Source organism: Salvelinus sp. IW2-2015, linkage group LG18, assembly GCF_002910315.2.
Source record: "Salvelinus sp. IW2-2015 linkage group LG18, ASM291031v2, whole genome shotgun sequence".
Classification (NCBI taxonomy): Eukaryota; Metazoa; Chordata; class Actinopteri; order Salmoniformes; family Salmonidae; genus Salvelinus; species Salvelinus sp. IW2-2015.
The window spans coordinates 33840376-33864595 of NC_036858.1; the positions used below are offsets into that span (position 1 = coordinate 33840376).

Sequence of the window (24220 nt, forward strand, 5' to 3'; positions counted from 1 at the left end):
GTCCCAAATGGCACCCTATTCCTGGTCAAAGGTAGTGCACTTGATATGAAACAGAGTGCCATTTGGAATGCAAATTGTGCTTCACGCTTGCTTATACAGTATCTACTTGACTTCCTGAGACTCAAATGCCGTGTCTTATGCCGAAAGTTACGAGGGTGACTTCTCTCGTAACAATTTACACCCCATTTCAGATTGCTAATCATCAATGTCAAGATATGGTTCTTAAATCAAGATGCAGAACAACCATGGACCTGGAAGTATTACTCAAAAAGGCCATACACTATTCATCATTGGTTTGACTTGTATTTTGGGGAACATTTGGATTAGGAAATGCTTTGACAGGCAGTTCAACAGACAGCATACTGGGAATACAGCCCTCTAACTCAACTCTGGACCTCCAAGTCAGTTCCACTGCCCTTTTTCATTGTTCCCCTCTAATCAGGGACTGATTTAGTGGGTGCAATTAATTATCAGGTAGAACAGAAAACCAGCAGGCTTCGAACCTCGTAGGGTAAGACTTGAATACCTCTGGCATACAGTATACTACCAGTTAACAGATACAAGGCATTCTCTCCCCCAAAATTTGGACAAACAAAGGTCTGAGAGGAACAATCTGGAGGGAGAAAGACACTGGACTGCTCCCATCATTTCATCTCAGATGCACAGTATGCACACTGTCAGAAACACTGCATGCACAGGATGGTTTAGGACAAGGGTGAAAGGTCAGGGGATAGTTGCACATGGGTGGACTACCTTCAATCCTTGTTTCCCTGGCATTCCCGGCATACCAAAGTCCCCCTAAAAGAGGACATTGATTATCAATAACTACAGTGACAGTGTTCCCAAACAAGCAGGACAACACACAGTTAGTATTGACGAAACACACTGAAGCTCAAATATAAACACATCAATTGGAGGCACAATTCAACCAACCAAAACAAAACTTGTTGTTGCCATGTTTCAAAGTAATGAAAACAAATGATCAATGTCCGTGACCAGGATCCTCAGGAGAAAAAGCGTATTACATAAACAAATAAGAACAGAGACATGGGGAGGAGTGGTGGAACGTCCCTGGCAGAGAGAGCAAAGGCGGCAGTCTGACTCCTCTAGGTCTGACAAAGGGGCAGGTAGCATCGCCCAAATTGGCAACCCTCCTCTCCTCTCCCCCACCCTACCGACAGACACTCAGCAAGTGCATTTCTGCTGGAGCCTCTGACAGGTGCTGTGGTTCAGGCTCACCGTGGAGGGGGGAGGAGAGKGGGAGGGGGGRAGATGGGGCACCAGTAGACTGSRGACTGTATTGGACRRRKGGGGGGGGGGGGGGGGGGGGCACAGAGCCAGAGCCCCCGCAGCCACAGCATGCCCAACTGCCCCATGGCTTTCACACCAACCTGTCAGGGGGTTGTCACGTGGGGATAGAGTGTCCGTCCGTTTCTGGGAAAGCGCCGAGCGGGCCCCCTGGCCAGGGAGGGATCAGGGCAGGTGAGCGACGATGGCTCTAATCGCATGGAGGGGCCCCCAGCAAACACAGCAAAGAAACAGGAAGCACAGCTCCCTTTGATCTCCTGATTCTCTAATCAGCTCGCACCATTCCTCCCATCTACTTAGCCATCCCTTCCCATCAGCGTCACTCCCCACCCCCTGGTTCTATTTTCACACCGGCATGTGTGTATGAAACTCCATGGGTGTAGGCCCGCGCGTAATTTGTCGACTGATAAGCCTGGTGCTTGATTTATCAATAGGCTAATCTCTTCATTGAAACGATGCGGTCATGGCCTTTCCAGTTCAGAGGAAATGCCCTGATGGTCACAGGAGAAAAGATTCATCATCTGTTCAAAACAAACTGTAATGATCCCTCTGATTCACCAGTAAAGAGGGCGTAAACAGTGTGAGATACTTTAAGATGGCCTTAAAATGGCCACTGCAGCTACTACCACTACCAGAGTGGATCTGAGGCAAGTGAAAGGAATAATAGCACTAGGTAGGTGAATAGAGAGGCCTACTTTCTGTCTTCCCCTCTGGTCTAATGTGCTCTCCAGCTGTGCTGGTCTAGGGCTCTCTGATTTCGAGGGAGCGTGAGGGCAGAGCCCCATTCAGTCAGAGAGACGATCGGTGTCTGAAGCGCTAGGCTTGGCAAAGTCTACCTCCTCACACACCTCTTCCCCCTGTGTTCTGAGCACCACTGTCACCTTATCCACTGTCTCTGCGTCTCTGTCGTCTGCTTTCCTGACTGGAGTGTCTGGGAGTGCCCACACAGCTCTTACCCAAGGGAGACATTTCAAAAGCAGGCTTTTCCAACAGCCTAACAGGCTCATTAAATCAACCAGTCGTCCAGACCGGGGGAGAGACATCCGCCATTACAGGGCTAATGGTGAACCCCTGTACGGTAACGGTGAGCTAGTTCACCATTACGAAAGCAGGGCAGAGGAGGAGGTCTATGGCTATCCTGTTCACTTCCTCTTTGTCTAGCCTGGTTGACTGTAGCCTGGCGACTGTAGCCTGGCGACTGTATCCTGCTGAGCGGGAGATGTGGAAGTAGCTCGGTCAGACATGTGGTCGGCACCATGTGGACATTAACAATTATGGCCCATGCCACAATCCTTTACCTGTTCTTTTTATTACAATCTGGTTGTACAATACTGTGAGCCTGATCCAACATTGTGGAGTATAAATATAGAACAAAGTTCCCCTGGGCAAAGGCAAATCCCAAATCCTAAGGTGAATATAGTGTAGCTTTGGAACGTTTTCCTGCAAAAGCGCTTTCTCTTTACTATAAAACAATTTGAGCCATTCCTCTCACAGCCCCACTGTTGCTGTGGATACCGTGTCTCTGCTAAAAGCGCCCTTCCTTGAAGTGTTTTCCCCTCTCTTTCCCAATCCCTCCGTCTGTGGAGTGTAATGGGGAAAACACACGGCAGCTGCTACTGCTGTGTCGGGCGGCTCAGGCCGAGGAAGCGGGAATGTTCACCGTGGAAACCGGTCGGGCCGTGAGTCCGAGACTCAAGGAGGGCAAAGTCGGTATGACAGGGAGCTGACAGGTAAGAAAACAAGTGGCTATGCTACATCATCCAGTCGCGTCACTGGAGAACGTCCCACAGAGGGCGCTGCTCACTGTCTATGAGAGACTAAGTCAAAGGACTGAAGAGGCCTGGGGATCACATGTGTTCAAATCCCAGGGGGGTGAATGGGAGGATGAGAGCTTGTTATTGAAGCTTTCCGGTCAGAGATGGGCAATACAGCCCCACTTCTTCTGGAAGGCTCCTCCCACCCCCCGTGTGGCGCCTTCTCCAGTGTTTACAGATTTCTATGAAATATGACCTGGTCGGCACTCCAAAAAAAGAGATTCAAGGTTTCTTTTGAGTATTTATTTCATTCAGGGGTGGTTAGATTGTATATTTGTGATGCATTATTGACATGTGTGCCTGTTCCAGGAAAACACACACGAACGCACCTGTCGGTCGTTACACCTTAGCAAGCTCACAATAAAGAAGCGCACCTGAAGAGGAGACACTGATGACACTGACGAAGGCCAAAACGTTTGTCTATCTACTCACCCCTGAATTAAATAAATACTAAAAAGATACCTTGAATTTCCTTTTTGAGTGTGGACCAGCTATTTTGTTCTATTTTGGTGGATGCACCTGTTCTGAGCGCAGTATGAAATATGACCTGTAATTACTTAGAATATGAGTGAAATAGTTCTCCTTTCAAAAAATGGTAATTAGGTATGTTAAAAAGCAGCTTTTTTGTGTTGGAATGGTGTGGGAGTAGACCGCTGAGTGGCCAGCTCATCCTCCTCTAGACCATTGATTGACCAGCTCATGACATCATACTCTATGAGGAAATAGCAAGCATTTTTTAAATGGTTTGTTTGAGATACAAGTTTTAGGTGGGTATAGGGCGAGTCAACAAAATGATTTGGGTATGAGTTAACAGAAGAAGACATCGTAAAAGTGGGATTTTCACTGGACAGTTACTTTAAAAAACATCAATGTTCAAATGAACTAGTTCCACAGCACAAACTATATTAGGGTAATTATCTCAAACAAGCAATAACAAAATCAAGCCACAGACGGTGCTCAATTTATCTTTAAAATAACTTAAGATGGCACACTCCACATATAGCTTCCAGTATTTTTCTCCCCTCTCCCCTATGAGGCCTTTCTTCCCCTCACCTCCCTACAGTGTGGATGGAGACATCATCAGAGGAAAGACTCAAATAGAGGGACTCAAAAGACAACCAATGCTACCCAGGGAAATAAGCCTTCCATTCTGAAAGCGGGCTACATAAATCTCCTAAAAACGTCTCCTAGCCATGTCAACGTCTAGACCTCTGGGCTCTGAGCCTCGCATGGTGGTCCCTTGACTGAAGGGGGGGTGGGGGGTGGGGGGTGGGGGGGTCTAGTGAGGGAAATGAATATTCCATCAAGCCCCACTAAACAGGAGGGAATTACACAGGACAAGGCCACACCACTTGGGCTTTTTGAACTGGGATGATATCTGGGCCAGATTCAGGAACCAGCCCAGAGTTTGTCTGTGATCTATGTCTACAGATAAATCATATTATCTAGATCATAGATCATAGATCATATTATTTACAACCTGCTGCCGTCTGGTGGCTGCACACCCACTATCGCATGTTTCACTGGGAGGCTCCTCTCCTTTGAGGCTTTCAGTGAAAATAATTCAGCCCATTCATGAAAATACATTAATGGACCAAAGTCAGTGGTGTGGGGTCTGTGGCGTGCGTTTGTGCTTCAGCGGGTGTCGGCTAAACAATAAGCTGCCAAAACTCCCCACGTCGTGTTTTCGACAGTCAGAGAAAATCACATCGAACCTGTGAGACACCGTTGCTTCTATCGAACCAAGAACACAGAGAGAGGGTGAGTTATAACACGGCTCTTACCTTCAGTCCAAGGTCTCCCTTCAGTCCCTACAGAAGGAGAGAGAAAGACAAGAGAAACACAAAACATTTAGTCACACATTGTAAATCATTCCTATGATTTATTTTTCAAAATATGAAAATACAGCCAGTCAAAGTTGAGAGGAAGAGCCTTTCCTTCTGCCTCAGGAAACGGAGTTACAGCCCTGTAGAACACCACCAGATGGTGCAATACACTCTGATAGTAGTGGACCCATGAACAAACTCTTGACGCAGCTACTAAAAGGTATTGGATCCTCCATAAGGAACAGGGTGCAGTGGGAACATGGGAGAGTTTGTATTTCAATGCCTTCACATTTGAGGAAGTCACACACCTCTGAACATCTAGTGCAAAACTAACTTTCAAAGCGGTGAACTTACTCTCGTAAAAACATGGCCATGGCTTTAGTTAAGCCTTGGTCTTGGTCGTCCTCTGAGCAACCTACTGTAGGGTTGTCCAACCTCCTCATAAACCAGACTGAACTTTTTTGGGGCTCTGTCATGGGAAAACAGTGAGATGGAGGAAAGCTGGAGTTGACAAGGCAATAATATAACTTGGAGCTGGAAGCTGTTGGTTCTTCCAGAGTTCCTCAAAATAGGGGTCAAACATAAATTAAATGGCAATTGCCAAACAGAAATACCTATTTTAACAAACTCACAGTTTGAATCAAACTCTGTATATCTCCCTTGAGGAAGTGTACTAATGACTTTGAGAGATCGTGTCATAGAGAGGCTGTGGTTTGCTGACAGCAGCAGCCAAACGGTTTGACAATGCCCAGATGGCTAAGACGTTTAACCTGCTCTAGAGGCTTGTGTGGATGTGACCCTGTTTTGTTGGAGGATGTGGGAGCCATGCAGGCTGTTGTCTCTCTACCTCTCTTTTCAACCCCTATCTCTACCCCATTGTCCTATTCTCTCTTTCCCCTTTTCTCTCTCTCACTGTAAACATTTTCTTATTTAACCTTTATTTAAATAGGCAAGTCAGTTAAGAACAAATTCTTATTTTACAATGACGGCCTACCACAGCCAAACCCTCCCCTAACCCGGATGACGCTGGGCCAATTGTACACCGCCCTATGGGACACCCGATCACGGCCGGTTGTGATACAGCCTGGGATCGAACCAGGGTCGGTAGTGACGCCTCTAGCATTGAGATGCAGTGCCTTAGACCACTGCGCCACTCGGGAGCCACATTCATACCACCCCCCCCTCTCTCTATGCAGTCACGCTGTGTGCAGGCTGAACCAAGTTCAGTGAAGGGCAGCGGCTGTGAGAGTGAGCCCACCAGAGGAAGTCCATTAAGCCATGGAAAAGTGGAGAAGGACAGACACGTGGAGAGTTTAAGAGTCACGGCTCTCATGCCCCCTGCAGCACTTCAAAGCCAATGTTAGCTCCAACAGCCACCCAATGGGAGCGTGTGTGTGTGTGTGTATGTAGGAGAGGAATGCTCCCTCGATCAATAATGGTATGGGACCATCCCTGGATGTCCTATACAGTATAGTATAATACTAAAGGAAATGATACAAGCAGAGGGAGAGAGGGCCCATGGCTCGGGGCGAGACAGGCTGCAGTCGGGCCTGAGGTTTATAAATAGAATTTAGAATTGACTGTGAGCAGTTTAAGCTCTAAATACAAAACCTGTGCTATATCATTGACACAGGAACAGGAATGTTTACGTGTTGATTCCTGGTCCTGCTGATAGTGTGGTGAGTGGAACAGGTCAAATGAGACTGATCAACAGGTAATATTGTTCATAACAATACCTTGGGGCCTTCAGGACCAGCGGGGCCAACATCACCCTATGGAAGAAAGACATAAAGGTGAAACGGAGACAGACAGAATGAGAAAGAGGAGGGTGAAAATAGAAGCGTGAAAAGGCGATGTAGAACTGCAGACGGCAGCAAGACAGATCACAATGACTTGTGTATAATCCACCTAACTCTTCCTTTTCAACTGGATTTCGCAAGTTCCTATCTGTAGTCTGCAACGTCTGCTAGAGGACGCAGCCCATTGGTGATCAGCACATTCATTATCTGAATGTAACAGTTCTGACAAGCCGCAAACAGCGGATTTTTCAATCAAGTCGTGGGATGATCACATGAAATATATCTTCCTTCTGCTTCGGGTGCTTGAAAGCAGATGGATTCATCAAAAATAAAATTCCACTACTAAAGGAAAAACAGACGGTCATTACTTTTCCGATGTCGTGAATACCTATAAATCATGCAATGCACAATTTATGAATTCCCGGAGACCACACATTTCAATTGAACTATGGATTTAAGCTTTAATTGAGAACCACAACCTACCTTTATTCCTGCCATGCCTGGCTCACCCTGAAATGACAGAAAGATTCATATTACAGTAACAGACAACACATGTACTGTAGTTACGCCTCTTTCATTACAAGCAAGGGTCAACAAAGGAGTATGCACTACTTCAATTCAATTTGGGGAGTTCAAAGACTTGTTTCCAACTAGATGGCCATATTTCGCCACAGCCCAGTTGAGGGGAAGCTATTCCTCGCTGTGAAAGCCCAATCAGAAGTTACAGGGCACATTTCTTTCAACTTCTCGCTGTGATATGAACTTGGTTTCATTTTTTATGGAGAAGTTGGTTGGGCGTGCTGCTTTACAGACCCTGTCTGTTTCCATGGCCCACAATCTAAATTCCCCGTTCTTAATAATCCATGGCAATGAACGTAATCAAGGGAAATATAGTCCGCTAGTCCAATAGCAATGCAGAGAACACAAATGTAGGCTTCCCAACATGAATTGGTCTGCAGATACAGGAAGTCTGGAAGCTACACTTGGACAATTGAAAGATGTGCAGCTAAAAGTAGTGGCAATACATGTCCATTTGTGAATACGTATATATGTATAGTGGTGTTGATTACGGAAAATACAAATCATGTTTACCTTCATCCCTGGTAGGAGCTGGAGAAGATGGGGAAGGAAAATTAAGAAGTCACAAGAATGTCAACACCAGATTTCCATTGACTTTTTCTATTAGGAAAATACATAAGTCCCGGCAAACGCAAGAGGCGAAACAAACTCACCCTTAGATCTTTCCCAGGTTTTCCTGGTTCACCAGGTTTACCCTACACCAGATTAACACAAAAATACATCACAGATACAGTACAACCATTTTCTGGGCAAACATCTCATAACATTTCCACTTCAATGGCCATAGCCTCTTCCTCAATACAGTCACTTGTCCAGTGCTGATGGTTGTGGTCAGCTGGCTGAGGGGACTCACCGGCGGTCCACTAGCACCATTCAGTCCAGAGGTCCCTGAGGGCCCTGGAGGGCCGGGAGGTCCTGGTGGGCCCTGAGCTCCAGGCTCGCCCTGCTGAGAGACCTTCAGTTACCATCTGCCAGTTGATGCCAGGCCAGGCCATGCCAACACAACACATCACTACACATGCTGGGAATTTTATGGCGGGCAATATTAGCAGGAATCAAGGCCTATAGGGTGGTTTTAAGGGTGTTTCTTTTCATTGAGCACCACGTTTGGAGAGAATACCACTTTGAATTCAAATGAGGATATGTTTTGTGTTTTTGTGTCCTTCAAATGTTTATTCTGTCAAAACCAGTTTGTTTTTAACAATACCAACTCATTGACATAACAAGGGCACAAGTAATCTTTTCTGTGGCATCTTAGGATATTTGAGTGACATGTTACTTCAAAAAAAAAAACTCCAACTGATCTTTCTTTATTGTTACCCTGAGCCAGGGGGAATATCCAACACAAAATAGAAGACTAAACAAAATCCAAAAAGTCAAATATTGTATTTACAACGAGGATAAGAAGAGGAAAGAGGCCTACACCTCAACTTGTCTTAACATTCTAGAGTCTAGCAGAGCTCATGGTTATACCATCATCCCAATGATTATGTCAAACCATCTATTTCGTTATTTGACCAAACTCAAAAAATATTCAATGGCGAACTCTCTTAGAAATGTATTTATTGGCTTTAAAACCACATTTCTGGATATCTCCACGGTCACTTTAGTTTTTATTCAAAGGAATGACTAGATATGACATAACAAATACCCAAACGGATGATGTATTACTGTACTTGTGGTCTAACTTTAGAAAAGTCACAATACAAAATCTTGGCCTTGAATTCAAACACTCCCTATAATCACTGTGGAGTAGGCTACACTAACGCTTGCAAGGACCCCATCTTTAGCTCAAGCTGAGCCTCTGTTGCCAGGCCAGACATCGAGGCTCTTGATCATCCGGAACACATCCATCCACATTAGATCCATATTTTATCCATCCCATGCTTTACAGTATGTGTCTGGCCATGATTTATGATCCGGATGTGCTTCCATGAAATGAACACATTCCGTTATGCTGCACAGGACCGATTCCAGGGGTTCAATTTAAAAAACAGAGCCAATTCGGCCTGGGTCTGGGTGGTAAATTCCCCTCTATGTCTTTAGTGATGGCTCTACCACAGTGTGTAGCATTGTCTCCAAACAAGGTACTCTATCCTGGCACAGCGAGACTGCACACCTGGCCAAAACAAGATAGCGGAGGGATGCCAACAGAGGTCCACCTGTGCCAGGGGCCCTCTTTCTAACAGGGCCGGCAGGGTTTTGGGCACAGGGAGGGACAAAGGACCTTTCAGAGAGCCAGGGTGAAAGTCCACAAAGAGGATTGGAGAAAACTCACTTCCTGACAGAAAAGGTAACTTTTCTTTCCTGTTCTTTTCATATCTTTGCTACGGTTATGAAAATCATAGAAGCTTTTAATGTTTTGCCCCCCCCCCCCCAAAAATGCTTTCTTTCCCACAGCAATGCAGGGTTTGTGAAAGAGCAAAATTGGGCTCTTTCGAAATTTCATTTACGTTAATGGAATTTAAATGGGCCTTGAAACCCAGGCTAATCTACTGTATGTATCTGTTTTTATTCTTAACCCTCTATAGTCACCAATATGTTCAAAGTAAATACTACTGATTTGTTTCTCTTTTAGGATTCCAACTACATCTATCAACTGTTCCAACTGTGTCTCAGACTCTGTCCTTTTCCTCCTATCACAGAATTCAGGTTTGAGACACACAGGTGCCATAACGGGTTAGCGGTGGGTTATGGGGGGGTTGGCGGAAGTCGACGGCGGTTAGCATCCAGGAGGGAAAACGGGCAGGAAGGGGCATAGAGAAATGTACCTTGAGGCGCTTTAGGATTACAGGGTTTATTGGGGGCATGTTTCGCATGGGGATGGGCAACATCTGCTGAGGTCACAAAGCACAGGTGGCCAGCGGTGTAAGAAAGTCACGTGGCAACAAGTTCACCGGGAGGCCAGGGAAAGGAAACAGGGCAGAATGAGAAGGGGAGGGGGGTTTGGGAAGGGAAGGGAAGAAGAAGGAGAGAAATAGAAACAAAACATGAGCGTGAACAGCAAGAAAATGGCAAGGCGGGGAGAGAGGAGCTGGAAGAGAAAGAGAGAAGTAACGAAGTAACAACAGTGCAAATTAGGGGCCAGGAGTTGGTGTCAAAAGGGAGTGTTGATGTGCCTCGATGGTCAGATTGGATACTGATACCACGATATACACTACCTTACTTCAGGTCAAATACTGTACAACATGGTAATTGATCAGATAAAATGCTGCCAGTTTAAGCAATAAGCAGCCCCATTGGGTGTTTGTATAAGAGCAGCAGTTTAGTTATTTAGACATCAATCTCCCAGATCAACTGTACTCCTGCCCCCTGTCATGTTGTAGCTGAGTGGAGATCAGGTAGGATTCAGTCTTGCCACAAAGAGAGTACAGACTTACTGTGGCCAATCCTCCAACACAAGGCTGTACAATACGCCGCTTCTGTTGAGATTCACCAGTATTATCAGGCACAGTTTTAAAAGAGGTGAAGAATACTGTATGGTCCCATTGCTTTCTGCATAGAACCTGCACTGTACAACCTGCCTCTTTTTTTATTTTTTTATTTTTTTTACATACGGTATACATTTCCAACTTGAGGTTTTGGTAAAAATAAATAAAAATAATGTCCTCAGACCTTGCCAAAGCAATGTTTCAGTGGCAATGACGTTTGAAACTAAAGTTAACATAAAATGTATAAAGTAAAATTGTATGCTGAGGTATCAATGAGGAAATATATACAGTACTGTATGTCATTACTGAGAAGTAGAGACAGGGAGAAGGAGGAAATACATGAAAAGTAGACAAGTGTGTTGTTATCCCCCCCACCGCTATCAGAGCTATCCACCATACACACCCACACACCCAAGATGCACCAAGTTAAACTTATACCAAAAATTTGACCGAAGAAGTAAAATAGCTTTAGAGTGCCACTTATTTGACACAAAAAAACATGTTTACCACATACAGTGGTCATAGAGTAAATGACAACATGTGGTGCAGTTTCTGGCAATCAGAAATAGAACGAATTGAGAAAAAAAAAAGAGTTGAAAGTTGAAGCCTGAAGTCTGTCATAATATGTCCAATCTGAAGATAGATAGTCAGTGGACAGTGTGAGAAATAGGCCTGGTTTAGAGAACAGCACTGCTCTCCTGTAGCCTGTTGACTCCAGGGGAGGAGTAGGGGAGAACGGAGGAGCACCTGCGAGTGGAGCATTGGCTATCTTTGCAGCACAACTGGGGCACAGTTTTGGGGTTACCTGCAAACTGACTGGAGCGTATAGCAGCCAGGGTTTTCACTGGAAGATCCTGGACAGAGGCCACACACCCACATAGAATAACTGTTGATATACTGTCTCACTCCTGAAACCACTCTGTCGAACAGCATCCAGCCTGAGCCTACACCCCCCTCCTGGTTCCCCCTGTAGGACTAGGAGGACTTGAGTGGAACCACCCGCTGGCAAGGACTTCCCATGCAGTGTGCGCCAGGGGGCGAACAGCATGGCGGGGGCTCCAGCACAGGTTGAAGGTTTTAAACAACCCTCAAATGCTCTGACCTTCTCCCTCTCAACTACACATTCTCTGCTACACTTGTTTATTTAGCCAAAGCATTTGGCAGAGTATATGAAATAAGTATTATTTTCCACATGCTTTGAGTTGTTGTTATGAGGTCTTTCATACATATTCTTTACTGGGGCAACAAGAGTTTATAACAACAACAAGTCTTTATAGCACCCATTGAATAGTGGGAGGTTGAATTACATTGGACATGGAATGAGCTATCTGAACAATCCCTTAACGCACAGAAGAGTATTTTTTCTTGGCATCCCCACACATAGACCCTTATCTTGTAGTGCAGTGTTTCCCAACCCTGGTCCTCCAGTACCCCCAACAGTAGACATTTTCATTGTAGCCCTGGTCAAACATACCTCATTCAACTCATTGAGGGCTTGATGATTAATTGACAAGTTGAATCAGGCGTGCTTGTCCAGGGCTACAATATAAATGTGCGCTGTTGAGGGTACGGGAGGACCAGGGTTGAGAAACAATGATGTAGTGTATGCTCCAGCATGCTGTCAGTAATTGCCTTGTTAAAACTCAAACAGCCAAGCCCCTGAGAGATGGTCTGATTTGCTTCATGGGGATGCCTGCCTCAGTGTTGCATGTGCTACCCATCATAGACTCATTTGTCAGGCCTCTTTTCTGTCATTTGAACATACTCTGATGTTACATCGCAGACCCACAATTCACTTTGTTTTACGTCTGTACCTGTGAAGAATACAATGTTATTTGCTACAGAGAGCACCAAAGAGAATGTAAGTCAGCATACAAGCACATTTTAGCACCATCCACTGTGGTGCTACTGTAAGAGATCACTGAGGAGCAATTTTTCCAAAAACAAAATGATTACAGTTCAGTATGGTCATTCTAGATGATATAGTCACTTTATTAAAGGTCCAATGCAGCCGTTTTATCTCAATATCAAATCATTTCTGGGTAATCAATTAAGTATCGTACTATGAGTGTTTTCAATTGAAATGGTAAAAAAGAAACAAAAAAGAAACAAAAATGGCAAAGAGCAACTTCTCAAGCAAGTATTTTGTTGGGCTGTCTGGGAGTGATCTGAGTGGGGAGGGGAAAACTGAAAACTAGCTATTATTGGCAGAGAGGTTTGGAACTCTCTTTCTCATTGGTCTATTAACTGATTTATCACTTGGTGATGTCACCAGGCAGGCCAAAACTCCCTCCCACCAAAATAGGCAGAGATTTCAGGCGGTCTTTTCAAACAGCTCTTACACTAAAAGGGCGTTATCATCATTTTCACAGAATTATTCCAACCTCATATTGTGGAAATGCGTATATACAGTACATTCGGAATATATTCAGACCCCTTGACTTTTTCCACATTTTGTTACTTTACAGTCTTGTTCTAAAATTGATTAAATACATTTTTTCCTCATCTCTGGAGAGACCTGAAAATAGCCGTACAGCAACGCTCCCCATCCAACCTGACAGAGCTTGAGAGGATCAGGCAGAAAAGAATGGGAGAAACTCCACAAATACAGGTGTGCCAAGCTTGTGGTGGTCATACCCAAGAAGACTCAAGGCTGTATTCGCTTCCAAAAGGTGCTTCAACAAAGTACTGAGTAAAGGGCCATGAATACTTATGTAAATGTTTTGTCTATTTTTGTAAAAAAATAATAATGTGCAAACGTTTCTAAAAACCTGTGTTTGCTTTGTCATTATGGGGTATTGTGTGTAGATTGATGAGGGGGGAAAAAACGATTTAATCCATTTTAGAATAAGGCTGTATGGTAACAAAATGTGGAATAATTCAAGAGGTCTGAATACTTTCCCGAATGCACTGTATAAAACACAGGACAATCACGTTTTCGACTGCACTGGGCCTTTAACATGAATCAATATGACCCTAATGTTGCTGTAGTAACACAGAGATACAGTTAATGACTCACTTACCCTGTGAATGTAGTCTCCACATACGCTCTAGAGAGAGAGAGATGGATCGTGAGTTAGAGTGATTATGTAATGAGCACTTTTATGGTGCGTTATAGTGGATTATACCACAAACTCACCTTTTCCCCTTTCAGACCAGGTTCACCCTAGTAAGTAAAAAAGAAAATGGCAAAGAAGGAGAAAGGATATGAGTGAAGAGAACAGATTGTTGTGAAGAGAGACAGACGCATTAATCAACTAATGTCAAATAACAGAAAAGCTGTCAAAACCTGAAAAGAAAAAATAACTTACTGCAACTCCTTTAGGACCACGTTGACCCTAAAAAGCAATAAACAGTACCGGTATATCAATCTATGATCAAGAGATTAAAACCATGTAAAAACATCATGTCATCAAACTATCATTTGCGTTTTATAAATGCAACTTTAATCATTTTACTGCACATGCATTAAAATATATTTTAAGAGGATCAATGGAAATGATAAAAACAAACTTGAGGAGAATTCAAATAAAGTGTAGATCCAAGCAATAGGCAAACCAACCAAAGGACTGTACCAATCACTTGTCATAGCCTGCTCTGCTCTGTTTGACTACACATCGAGGCCTGGGGAGAGCTGTCTAACATCTGCCAGTGGTACACAGTTGGACACATCAAGCACACTCCATGACTGTGACCCTCGTGCATAGGAGTTCCATAAAGACATTGTGGAGACTGGAAAGATTTCATCTGTGCATTTAACAGACTGGCCTTCAGTACCCTTTAAAATGATGATTGACAGCTGTAGAAAAAAAGGGAGGAGGAAGGCTGCTGAGGTACACACTAGTAGATCTTGGTAGACAGAAAGTTCTCTTTGGTAAAAGGGGTAAGTTGGTCATCAAAAAGAAAGGAGGGTCCAGGCACTCTTGATATAGTTAATTGAAATCCCTTTTTTTGTATGGCATGTTCAACGGAAACAACGTTTAAAAACAGTTGTTGGGGGAAGGGGAGTGGGAGGAGAGGAAAAGGGTCTCATTAAATGAACATTAATCAACATCGAAAATTATCCACCCCACATGGCCCCGGACAGGCATGTCATTTGTGTTGGCCCAGGCTGCCTCTCTGCATGTCAGCTTCTGTCGGAAGGCAGCGCTCCAAACACGCTCCGAGCGAGAGGCTGCCGACGTGAATAACCCCCTAATAAAACAAAGCCCCTCGTGATAACTCTCCAAATCCAACAAAGAGCAATGGCTTTCTAACGGAGACACAAAGACCTCTAAAATCGGCAGCTGGCCTGATAAAAGTCAGACCTGGAGTACTAGATGAAGAAACAGCTTCCAGGGGTACCACAACCATCGTCCAAGAAGAATACAGTCTTTAGTGAATGTGTCTTTATTGCCAATGAAAAAAAGGAGGCAAGGCTTCAGAAAAGATAGGAAAGTGATCAGTAAAAGAGGGATTCAAGGTCCTAGATGAGATCGGTCCAGCGGTCACAGGGCTGGAGGTGAAGGGGTACAGGACGTTCAACAGTCATTGTGTCATATTCAGAAGCCTCACAGGGAGCTCCACAGGATTCATTAGGGCCTATAAAGGTGTCAGAGTTATGGGGGGAATTGAAGTCTCAATCCCCTGGCACCTCAGTGGAAGCCAAAAATAAGTCATTTTTGGGTGATTCTTTTGGAGAGGAGGTTTTTATGGTTTGCCATTTATCCATTCCTGCTTTCTATGGTCTGTCTGTTTCATTCATTGTTCTTTTATACTGTTTATTTAGAGGTGTATTTCAGCGTATTCTTGGAAAACTCCACTGAATTGGACTCTCGAAATAAGTTGTATCACCATATGCATGAAACGGACAAGTCTAACTATTGTTTGCCTTTTCTCCTCTGTGTTTTATCTCTGTCAGTTTTACCTTGAGTCTGATTGAGAACCTGAGAGTGGATTCCAACTCCCATTTGAAGACCCCATCAACTGACATTCGGACAGACGTTCTGCCTGTCACTAAAACAGACAGCCCACTGCTGTCAATCAATCAATCAATCAATCAATCAAATGTATTTATAAAGCCCTTTTTACATCAGCCGATGTCACAAAGAGTTATACAGAAACCCAGCCTAAAACCCCAAACAGCAAGCAATGCAGGTGTAGAAGCACGGTGGCTAGGAAAAACTCCATAGAAAGGCCAGAACCTAGGAAGAAACCTAGAGAGGAACCAGGCTCTGAGGGGTGGCCAGTCCTCTTCTGGCTGTGCCGGGTGGAGATTATAACAGTACATGGCCAAGATATTCAAACGTTAATAGATGACCAGCAGGGTCAAATAATAATAAACACAGTGGTTGTGCAACAGGTCAGCACCTCAGGTGTCACGATCGTGTGGAGGAGAGACGGACCAAGGCGCAGCGGGATATGAATACATCTTCCTTTTATTTTGAAGACGTAACACGAAAAGAAACACTCTTACAAAAACTAACAAAACAAACGTAAAGCTATAAACGTAGTGCACACACACATGCTACAAACGTTCAACATAGACAATTACCCACAAACACCTAAAGCCTATGGCTACCTTAAATATGGCTCCCAATCAGAGACAACAATAACCAGCTGTCTCTGATTGAGAACCAAATCAGGCAACCATAGACTTTCCTAAACACCTACACTCAACCATAGACATACCTAGACACATACACTCAACACAAACCCATACACTACAACCAACACCCCCTATACCATATAATCACCCAAAACACACACATACCCCATGTCACACCCTGACCTAACTAAAATAATACAAAAATAATAATAATACTAAGGCCAGGGCGTGACATCAGGAGTAAATGTCATTTGACTTTTCATAGCCGATCATTCATGTGTTCTATCCCATTACTATCCAAATAAATCAGGCCACAACAGTGTTTTCCCAATTCGTTTTGTGGCTTCACTCAGGGCACAAGGTAAACAACTTGCTAAGATGGTCACATGGATAACAAATGGTGCATAGGCAGAATTTACCGACCTGCACGTTCATGGTGATCTTATTTTGTAGGGCATTCGAAACACATAACGAGTGTGAGTTTACGTCCTTTGCAAGTACAGGAGTGCAGACAGCAATAGGCCTACGCTGTTTACATGAACTGCAAAACTGTGTGCAAAATGACAACACCACTTACCAAGTCTCCTTTCAAGCCGTTCTGTCCCTGTGTGAGCATAAAAGAGTGAATGCATGTGGTAAAATAATCTAAGCAAAAGCCTCTACTTGAGTATCTTGGCAAAACGTTTAAGAAATATCCATAACACTATTACCTCCTTCCTATAATAACAATAATGTTACTAATAGAGATTTTATTACAATAATGACCCTAATCATTATTAACTTAATTATCCCCATCATCATCATCATCATCATCATCATCATCATAAGGTGGTGGGTTCTGGGCTTTTAAAGTACTTCAATTACTCAATTATTCAACATTTGTCAGGAATGGGGCGAAACTCACGGGCTTGCCATCCAACCCAATCGGACCCTAGGATAAAAAGAGAGCGGAAGACATTTAAACACAGGTTAATAGCAGCTAATATAGCTGCACAGACCACAGCAATGACATGAAACTCCTTATGAAGGGGAAGAAAGGTATTTCCAGGTCAAGGAAATTGAGGATATAGTGGATGTTTTGTGTTCTGCAGGTGTAAGTGGCATGGTGAGTCTAGCCGGTGACAAAGAACCATTAACATTTCTGAAGGGACTTTAAGGGAAATTATAGTGACTTAAGATGCAGCAAACTTGACACACACTTCAAAACGGCCATGTTAAAACATAAAGGGCCAGCTTTGCTATTGGACAAGGCTCTATTCCCGATGAGGAGGCATAAAGGAGACAGTAGACTGGCTATAGATTTGAATAAAACAAGACCAATGATCAAGGCACTTATGCACTTAACCAGCCATGTAATCTCGGTTACCCAGAAGTAAACTCTCGTGTAATTTGGTCAGCTGCGTGATTATGCAGAATCTGCCCACGGGAGATTGCCAGCCATGAAACATCTAACCGTCTGACATTTGGGAGCTCCAACTATGTAATAAAGCTCCACTTGTAAAATAGTACCCTAACATTATAACACTGTTTATAAAGACTTTAACTGGGGAAGCTGCAAAGTCTTACCGGGAAGCCTGGGAAGCCTCTTGTTCCTGGCTGTCCCTATAGAGAGTCAGAAATAGATGTCGAGTTAAACGTTTGAAAGATGACATGAAACTCTGGTGAAAGAGGGTCAGTGTGAGAGGGTACCGTTTTTTCTCTTCCACAGCAATACATTTGGGCAGAGCTATAACAGACCTTGACAGAGGGAGTGATACCACAGGCCACGGGGAGAGCCTTCTGTGTGGGTTGCGGAGGGAAAACCAACTGACTCTCAAAACAGGAGGGAATAAGAGGGCGAAACACAACACTGGAAAGAGTTTTAGAGGGATGAAAGAGACAAAGGTTGGCGCTTTCCGATCGAATAAAGATTGACTGCGAAAGAGAGAAAGTCAAACAAGCCGAATGAGTAAAAGTCAATAACGATTAGGGAAAATGCTTGGATGAAAACATTCTGCACTGGGTGTTGGATATGCTACGCGGCCTGTGGGACTAGAGGAGGCCATTCAATATCCCAGGGAAAAAGAGAGGGAGGGCCGTAAAGACAAAATTAGGGAGAGGTGAACGTTCCTAATGAAATGTCTGGGACCGGAGTAGTTATTGGGGGCTATGCATGTTTTCCCTCCCAAAGGGATTGTCTGTTTCGGAAAGACAGCAAAAGGATGTGGCTTGTACATGCCTTGCACATGAGCCTTACAGAGGATCTGGAACACTGAGAATGCAGTGTGATCAAATACAATTCACAATATGGGACCCTTTTCTCTTGCTGTGCTTCTGTGCTGGAACTTGCAAAAAGTATTGAGCTGTATGTATGGTCAACTGACTCAGTCGTTGGTTTATCAAGAGTAACCTATCACATTTAGTTTTATTTCTTCATACTAGTAGGGCTAATTCTGCATGTGGACAACACATCTTAACATACGTCTACAGTATGATTCAATATGACCATTGCGTATTACTATCAACATAGAGAACTAATCTGATATAACCATAGGGGTCCTTTCTCCTTTGTTTCCTTGTGGTCAGGTTGCAGTAGAACAACTACAGTAGAAGAACTACGCTCATCTGTAAAATGACAGTGTGGAGAATAGGGACAGATAAGAAGGGCCACCTTACGGCGTCAGCTAGGAACCCTGGCAGTTAGAGCATTGGGCCAGTAACCAAAAGAGTGCTGGTTTGAATCCCGGAGCCCACAAGGTAAACAATTTGCCAATGTGCCCTGGAGCAAGGCACTTGCTCCAGGGGTGCTGGACAATAGTGATCCTGGCCATGACTCACTCTCTGCAGGTGTCTCAGAGGGAGTAGGGATACGCAAGAAACACATTTCCATTACACCCTTGTGGTTAACGGGACGAATATAAGCACCTCCTCGAATAACCGTTATCTTGCTTTAATTTCTGCTATTTTCTCTCCACCAAAACAATTTCCTCACCCTTTCCTGAGGTCAAGAGAGAGCCTCTTGTGTCGACCTCACCTGCTGTGGAAAACCCCCTTTTAAGTGCCCCTGTTTTTCTGGTTCTCTGTGTACTCCTTCACTCTCCTGCTGGGCTTTACATCCGCAGTAGCCTGATGTTCATTATAAATGCCTTATTACCGGCCAGGGGAGTGGGAACACAGGTAGTGTATGTAACTAATCGTCAATTGGGAAAACACATGTCTACTCCTCATGAGCAGCCAGTCTATTGGCTCCACAACAAGGTACTCTTAACCTTGCTGTCCAAAAACCACAGCGGAACAAGAAAACCTCAAATTAAAACATGTCCAATTCTTCACAGCATAATCAGGATATTGCACAACTGAGTTGCAACGCAGTACCTCTATTGTCTGTCTACTGATAAAAAAGAAGAGAAACAGGGGGAAGAAAGCTGTTGAAGCAGGATGAAGTCTTATTTCACCTCAGGAAAATAAATGATTTAATACAATAGGTCCCATTGGGTTCTGGTGTCTGGGATACAGTATAAGAGGTAGAGGAATGTCTTCACTTCTCATCCTGATGAAATACAGAATGATCCAGATTACAGGCAAATCAAAGCTATGGCATCCTCAGACAATGCCAAAGTACTCCCACACAACCTGTAATTATCGGTCTTCAATCTCCATTAGCTCTGTGGTGGACTAGCTCAGCAACTTGGTCTGGAAAGTCCTGACAGGCAGACATGTAGAATCTCTGACATTTCTGCTATGTGGTCAAGAGTCTGGGGTTCACAAGATAACTTCTTTTATAACTGCTGTTGACAAATTCATGACATTGCAATCATGCCAGGCTTATTCAGTAGCAGGCCATGAGTCATTGAACTGAAGACTTATGACTTAGTAAGGAGAATTGAAAAGGAGAATTGAAAGCAGCAGTTAACAGTACAGGTAATGCACAGGTTTATTAGGTGTAAGACGAGGTGAAGACACTTACAGGAGGTCCTCGTGGCCCAATGATAGACAGGCCTGGCTCCCCTGGCACTCCCTATGGACAGATAAACAGAATGTGAGAAGACGCACCAACAGTGGAACAAAATAATGGAATAATACCTCTCTCCTAGTCCTATCCAGCTAACCAGATGTTCTGCCTAGTAATTCTGTATAATATGTACTGTACATGAATAAAATGGTAAATGAGAGAAATTATTTCAAATTAGCCACTAACATCTGTAACACATACAGTTAGTCTAGTTCCTACACACGCACACCTAGTCTTTCCCACGTTTCAGGCGAAGAGGCTTAAGAACATATTTCTATACGTTTTCAGCAAAGTCAAAAGTTCAAATTTCAGAAGCATACTTTAAACCTTCGACAGCAGTGCTCGCTCAGAAGGTCAGCAGCACTGCTGTACAAACACAAGAAAACTCACTGGGCTCCTCTGGCACAAAGTGGGTGATTTGCACAGTGTCAGCCCCGTCCATACAGACCTACGGACCCTCGCAGCACAATCCCAGAAACTACTTGGGCCAGACAGGGCCGGCTCGGGTTTCCAGCACTTTCCCTAATTAGCTTTCGCCCCAGAAACCCTATCACTGGGACATCTTTGATGGCCCAACCATCCATCACAAATGCAGGTGATTTTAATGTTTCTCAACAAATGCCTACTTTGGGACGGGAAGTATTTGTTTTCACACTCTGGTTAGGTGCTGTCGCCTCGCAGCGCTACTGGAGAAGATGGATTGATGGTGCCTGTGCCTCACAGTGGCCAAAAGGCAAACCACTGAGAAAAATGGTCTTCGAATCTACTATAGTTCAGGGGTTTTACAGTTCCTCCCATGATACAGCGATCCAACAGACTGGACAAGTGAAGATCTACAGATGCCCTTCTAGAGCGGTCAGATTACTGGTGTTGGAAAGGGTCAATCTCAAGAGGCCCAAAATCATGACTAAGACCAGAAACATCTCAAAACAAACACACACATTTACAACCCAGGACTATGAAACACCAAGAATAGAGACAGCCTTTTGAGATTTCATTTCCTCCAATATTAAATCTTCCCATACCCATGAAGTCAGTGTTCTTTGGGTGAATGCTTCTCTCTCTGCTTAACCGATTCATCGTGGTTTTCCTTTTCTCTGGTCTTCTGTCAGTCACTTGCCCCATACAGTACGGCCCACCCACAAACCCGCAGAACTCATTTGTTTTAAGGTTCCCCTTGTGTTGGCTCTCTGTCTTTGTTCTGGAGAGGATGTTTTCATATTTAATGAGGATTTGCAGTCAAGCCTCCCTGTCTAACCCCTGTGTTTCTTCATCCTCTCTCCTGGCAGCCAGAGCTAACCACACATGGGGATACAGGCCACAATATTACACTCCTAAAACAATTGGTGCAGAGAAATATGAGCTAAGCTATTGGATTGTTTTGGACCCAGATCTGTTGAGAGCACGCAAAGCCAGTGCCGTTGTCTGGTTCTACATTTACAGTCTTGGTTACTATTTCTGTTTCCTCACAAGTCCACCCATAACTCCTGAGGTTCTCCACCGGCAGGCGGACTAGCTGAGCCATATTGAAGTTGTTTGGCTAGCTTGCCTCGCTCTACAGTATGACAGTGAAGAATGCAACGCATGTTTCTCCTCTAGCAGCACATTCAGCTCTGCACATCCCATATCACCTCAGGTTTGATGAAAGTGAATCCAAAAAGCTGTTGCCTCTGGCTTTGATTGGAATAAAAGAGAGGGCAGATCTGATCGCTTTTGCAACTGTGGCCATTTAGTGGACTGGAAAAGTCTGCATGGTCAGATTACTATAGGCCATCTGAGGGAATGAACACATATTGAGAACTTCGAGGTGGAAATAAGATTTCATGGTGATGCAATGCACCACCACCAACGCAGATTGGTCATCAGTGTATATAATTTCAGGTAGGGTTCTGAAACCTACATCTTAGTGGAATCTGCTTAGTGTATCTGGAGTATACCATGATCTCAATAAATGTCTCTCAACTTTCTAGAGGGAGCCTTAAAGCTGTAATATGTAACTTTTTGGGCAACCTGACCAAATTCACATAGAAGTGTGTGTTATAGATCTGTCATTTGCATCGAAAGCAAGTCTAAGGAGCAGTAGATCTGTTCTATATGCTCTATTTCTATGCTTGCCATTCTTTAATTTTTGCTCTTTTACCTTCAGTTTTGTACACCAGCTTTAAACAGCTGAAAATACTGTATTTTGGGTTATGGAAAATATATTTCACAGCGGTTTAGATGGTACAATGATTCTCTACACTATACTTGCTTGTTTTGTCACATAAACTGAAGTGAGGCAAACTGTTAGAATTTTTAGCAACCAGAAAATAGTGGGGGTTTAATGTGGGTGTCTTGTGTGTGTGTTCGCACGTGGCAAGCGTTTGTAAATTCACTCTGCCAAAAAATTACACAGTTATAGTCACTCCACTTGTAGATAACTTGAAACAGTCCAACCAGGTCTTGTGTCTTGAAGCTGCTTAGGCCAACTTCTTTCGCCAATTAGCTTCAGCTGGGCTGGTCTGCGACCGTGGCAAAGTTGGTTTGACATTGGATAGCCTATCTCTGGGGCTAGTTAGGGACCGTCAATAAATTACACAATGTAAATGGCACAATATTTGCATGTTGCACATCTTTTAGTTGTCTCATTAACAGTGGCGACCCGTCATTCAGGGCAGGTGGGGCACCTGTTCAATTAAAACAAATATATATATTGTGGCAGACCAGGGGGTTTGGTTAAGACATTTACACAGATCAGACACGGACAGAATTGTATTAGCTCGGTTTCAAGGGTGTTTATTTAAATAATAAACAAAGAGAAAAGAATAGGTCTCCTCCAGGAGACCTCCTACGGGATACTGTCTTCTGGGCTCCGGGGTCTTGCTGTATCCTGTGGGGAACAAAACCGAGGTCCCTCCATTATCTCTGGTACTGAGCGTAACTATACGGGAGTAACCTCTCTTCCCCAGTCCCTACCTCCATCTGCTGCCCTTCTAGTGCCTTTATGGGACTCGTCCAGCTGGTGAGCAATCAGCCACTTGATTACTCACCAACCACAATCAGTCCCAAATTAGTCCTGGCCAGAGAGCCCGTCGAGACCAGGCCTCGATGAGTCATCCCTGGTGGCTAGCTCTGTCGGGGAGGGGGCTATCGTCAGTGCGACATATGTCTCACTTCTCGATAGGGCATCCGTGTTACCATGCTTCGCCCCTGACCTGTGCACAACAGAAAAAAAGAAGCGTTGTAGGGACAAGAACCACCTGGTGACCTGATCGTTTATGTCCCTTCCCCTGGCCACCCAGACCAGGGGAGCATGGTCTTTGACCAGGCTGAAGTGGGTGCCCAACAGGTAATACTTGAGAGTGTCTAGCACCCACTTCACCACTATACACTCTTTCTCGACAACCAAGTACTTTTTTCGGCTTATGTACATGATGGTGCTCCTCCCCATCGTGTACGTGGGACAGGATGGCCCCGAGTCCCGTGTTGCATGCGTCAGTCTGGACCAACATTGGACCTTCCACTCCTGGGGCTTCACGTTCCCCCGTCTGATCAAATACCCCAGGTACTCCAACTCCTCAAACCATAGCTTGCATTTCTTGGGGTTCGCTGTCAACCCGGCTTGCCTGAGCGCATCCAGCACCGCCTGGAGGTGCGTCAGGTGCTCTTCCCAACCTTGGCTGTGGATGATGATATCATCGAAATAGGCCAACTGCATACTGTTGGTGGGGTCGGAGGACTCGGTCCATCAGCTGCTGGAATGCGGGCGGGGCTCCGTGGAGACCGAATGGGAGCACCCGGTACTGATATAAGCTGCCCGGTGCCAAAAACGCTGTCTTCTCCCGGGAGGATGCTGCCAACGGTTTCTGCCAATATCCTTTGGTCAGGTCGAGGGTGCTGATGTAC

General features: G+C 44.4%; 1 protein-coding gene across 1 annotated transcript in view; it reads right to left on the reverse strand.

Moving 5' to 3' along the window:
• Positions 1-24220, reverse strand: part of LOC111977774 (collagen alpha-1(XIII) chain) — a 56136-nt gene that overhangs the window by 21066 nt on the left and 10850 nt on the right. Inside the window, exons 4-18 of the mRNA XM_024007402.2 lie at positions 20291-20341; positions 17911-17946; positions 17249-17275; positions 16922-16948; positions 14069-14095; positions 13897-13923; positions 13781-13807; positions 10098-10163; positions 8180-8272; positions 7980-8021; positions 7840-7857; positions 7231-7257; positions 6685-6720; positions 4907-4933; positions 754-798 (exon numbers count right to left, since the gene is read on the reverse strand). Of these exons, the coding sequence (XP_023863170.2) occupies positions 754-798; positions 4907-4933; positions 6685-6720; positions 7231-7257; positions 7840-7857; positions 7980-8021; positions 8180-8272; positions 10098-10163; positions 13781-13807; positions 13897-13923; positions 14069-14095; positions 16922-16948; positions 17249-17275; positions 17911-17946; positions 20291-20341 (576 nt within the window). The remainder of the gene's footprint in view (positions 1-753; positions 799-4906; positions 4934-6684; positions 6721-7230; positions 7258-7839; positions 7858-7979; positions 8022-8179; positions 8273-10097; positions 10164-13780; positions 13808-13896; positions 13924-14068; positions 14096-16921; positions 16949-17248; positions 17276-17910; positions 17947-20290; positions 20342-24220) is intronic.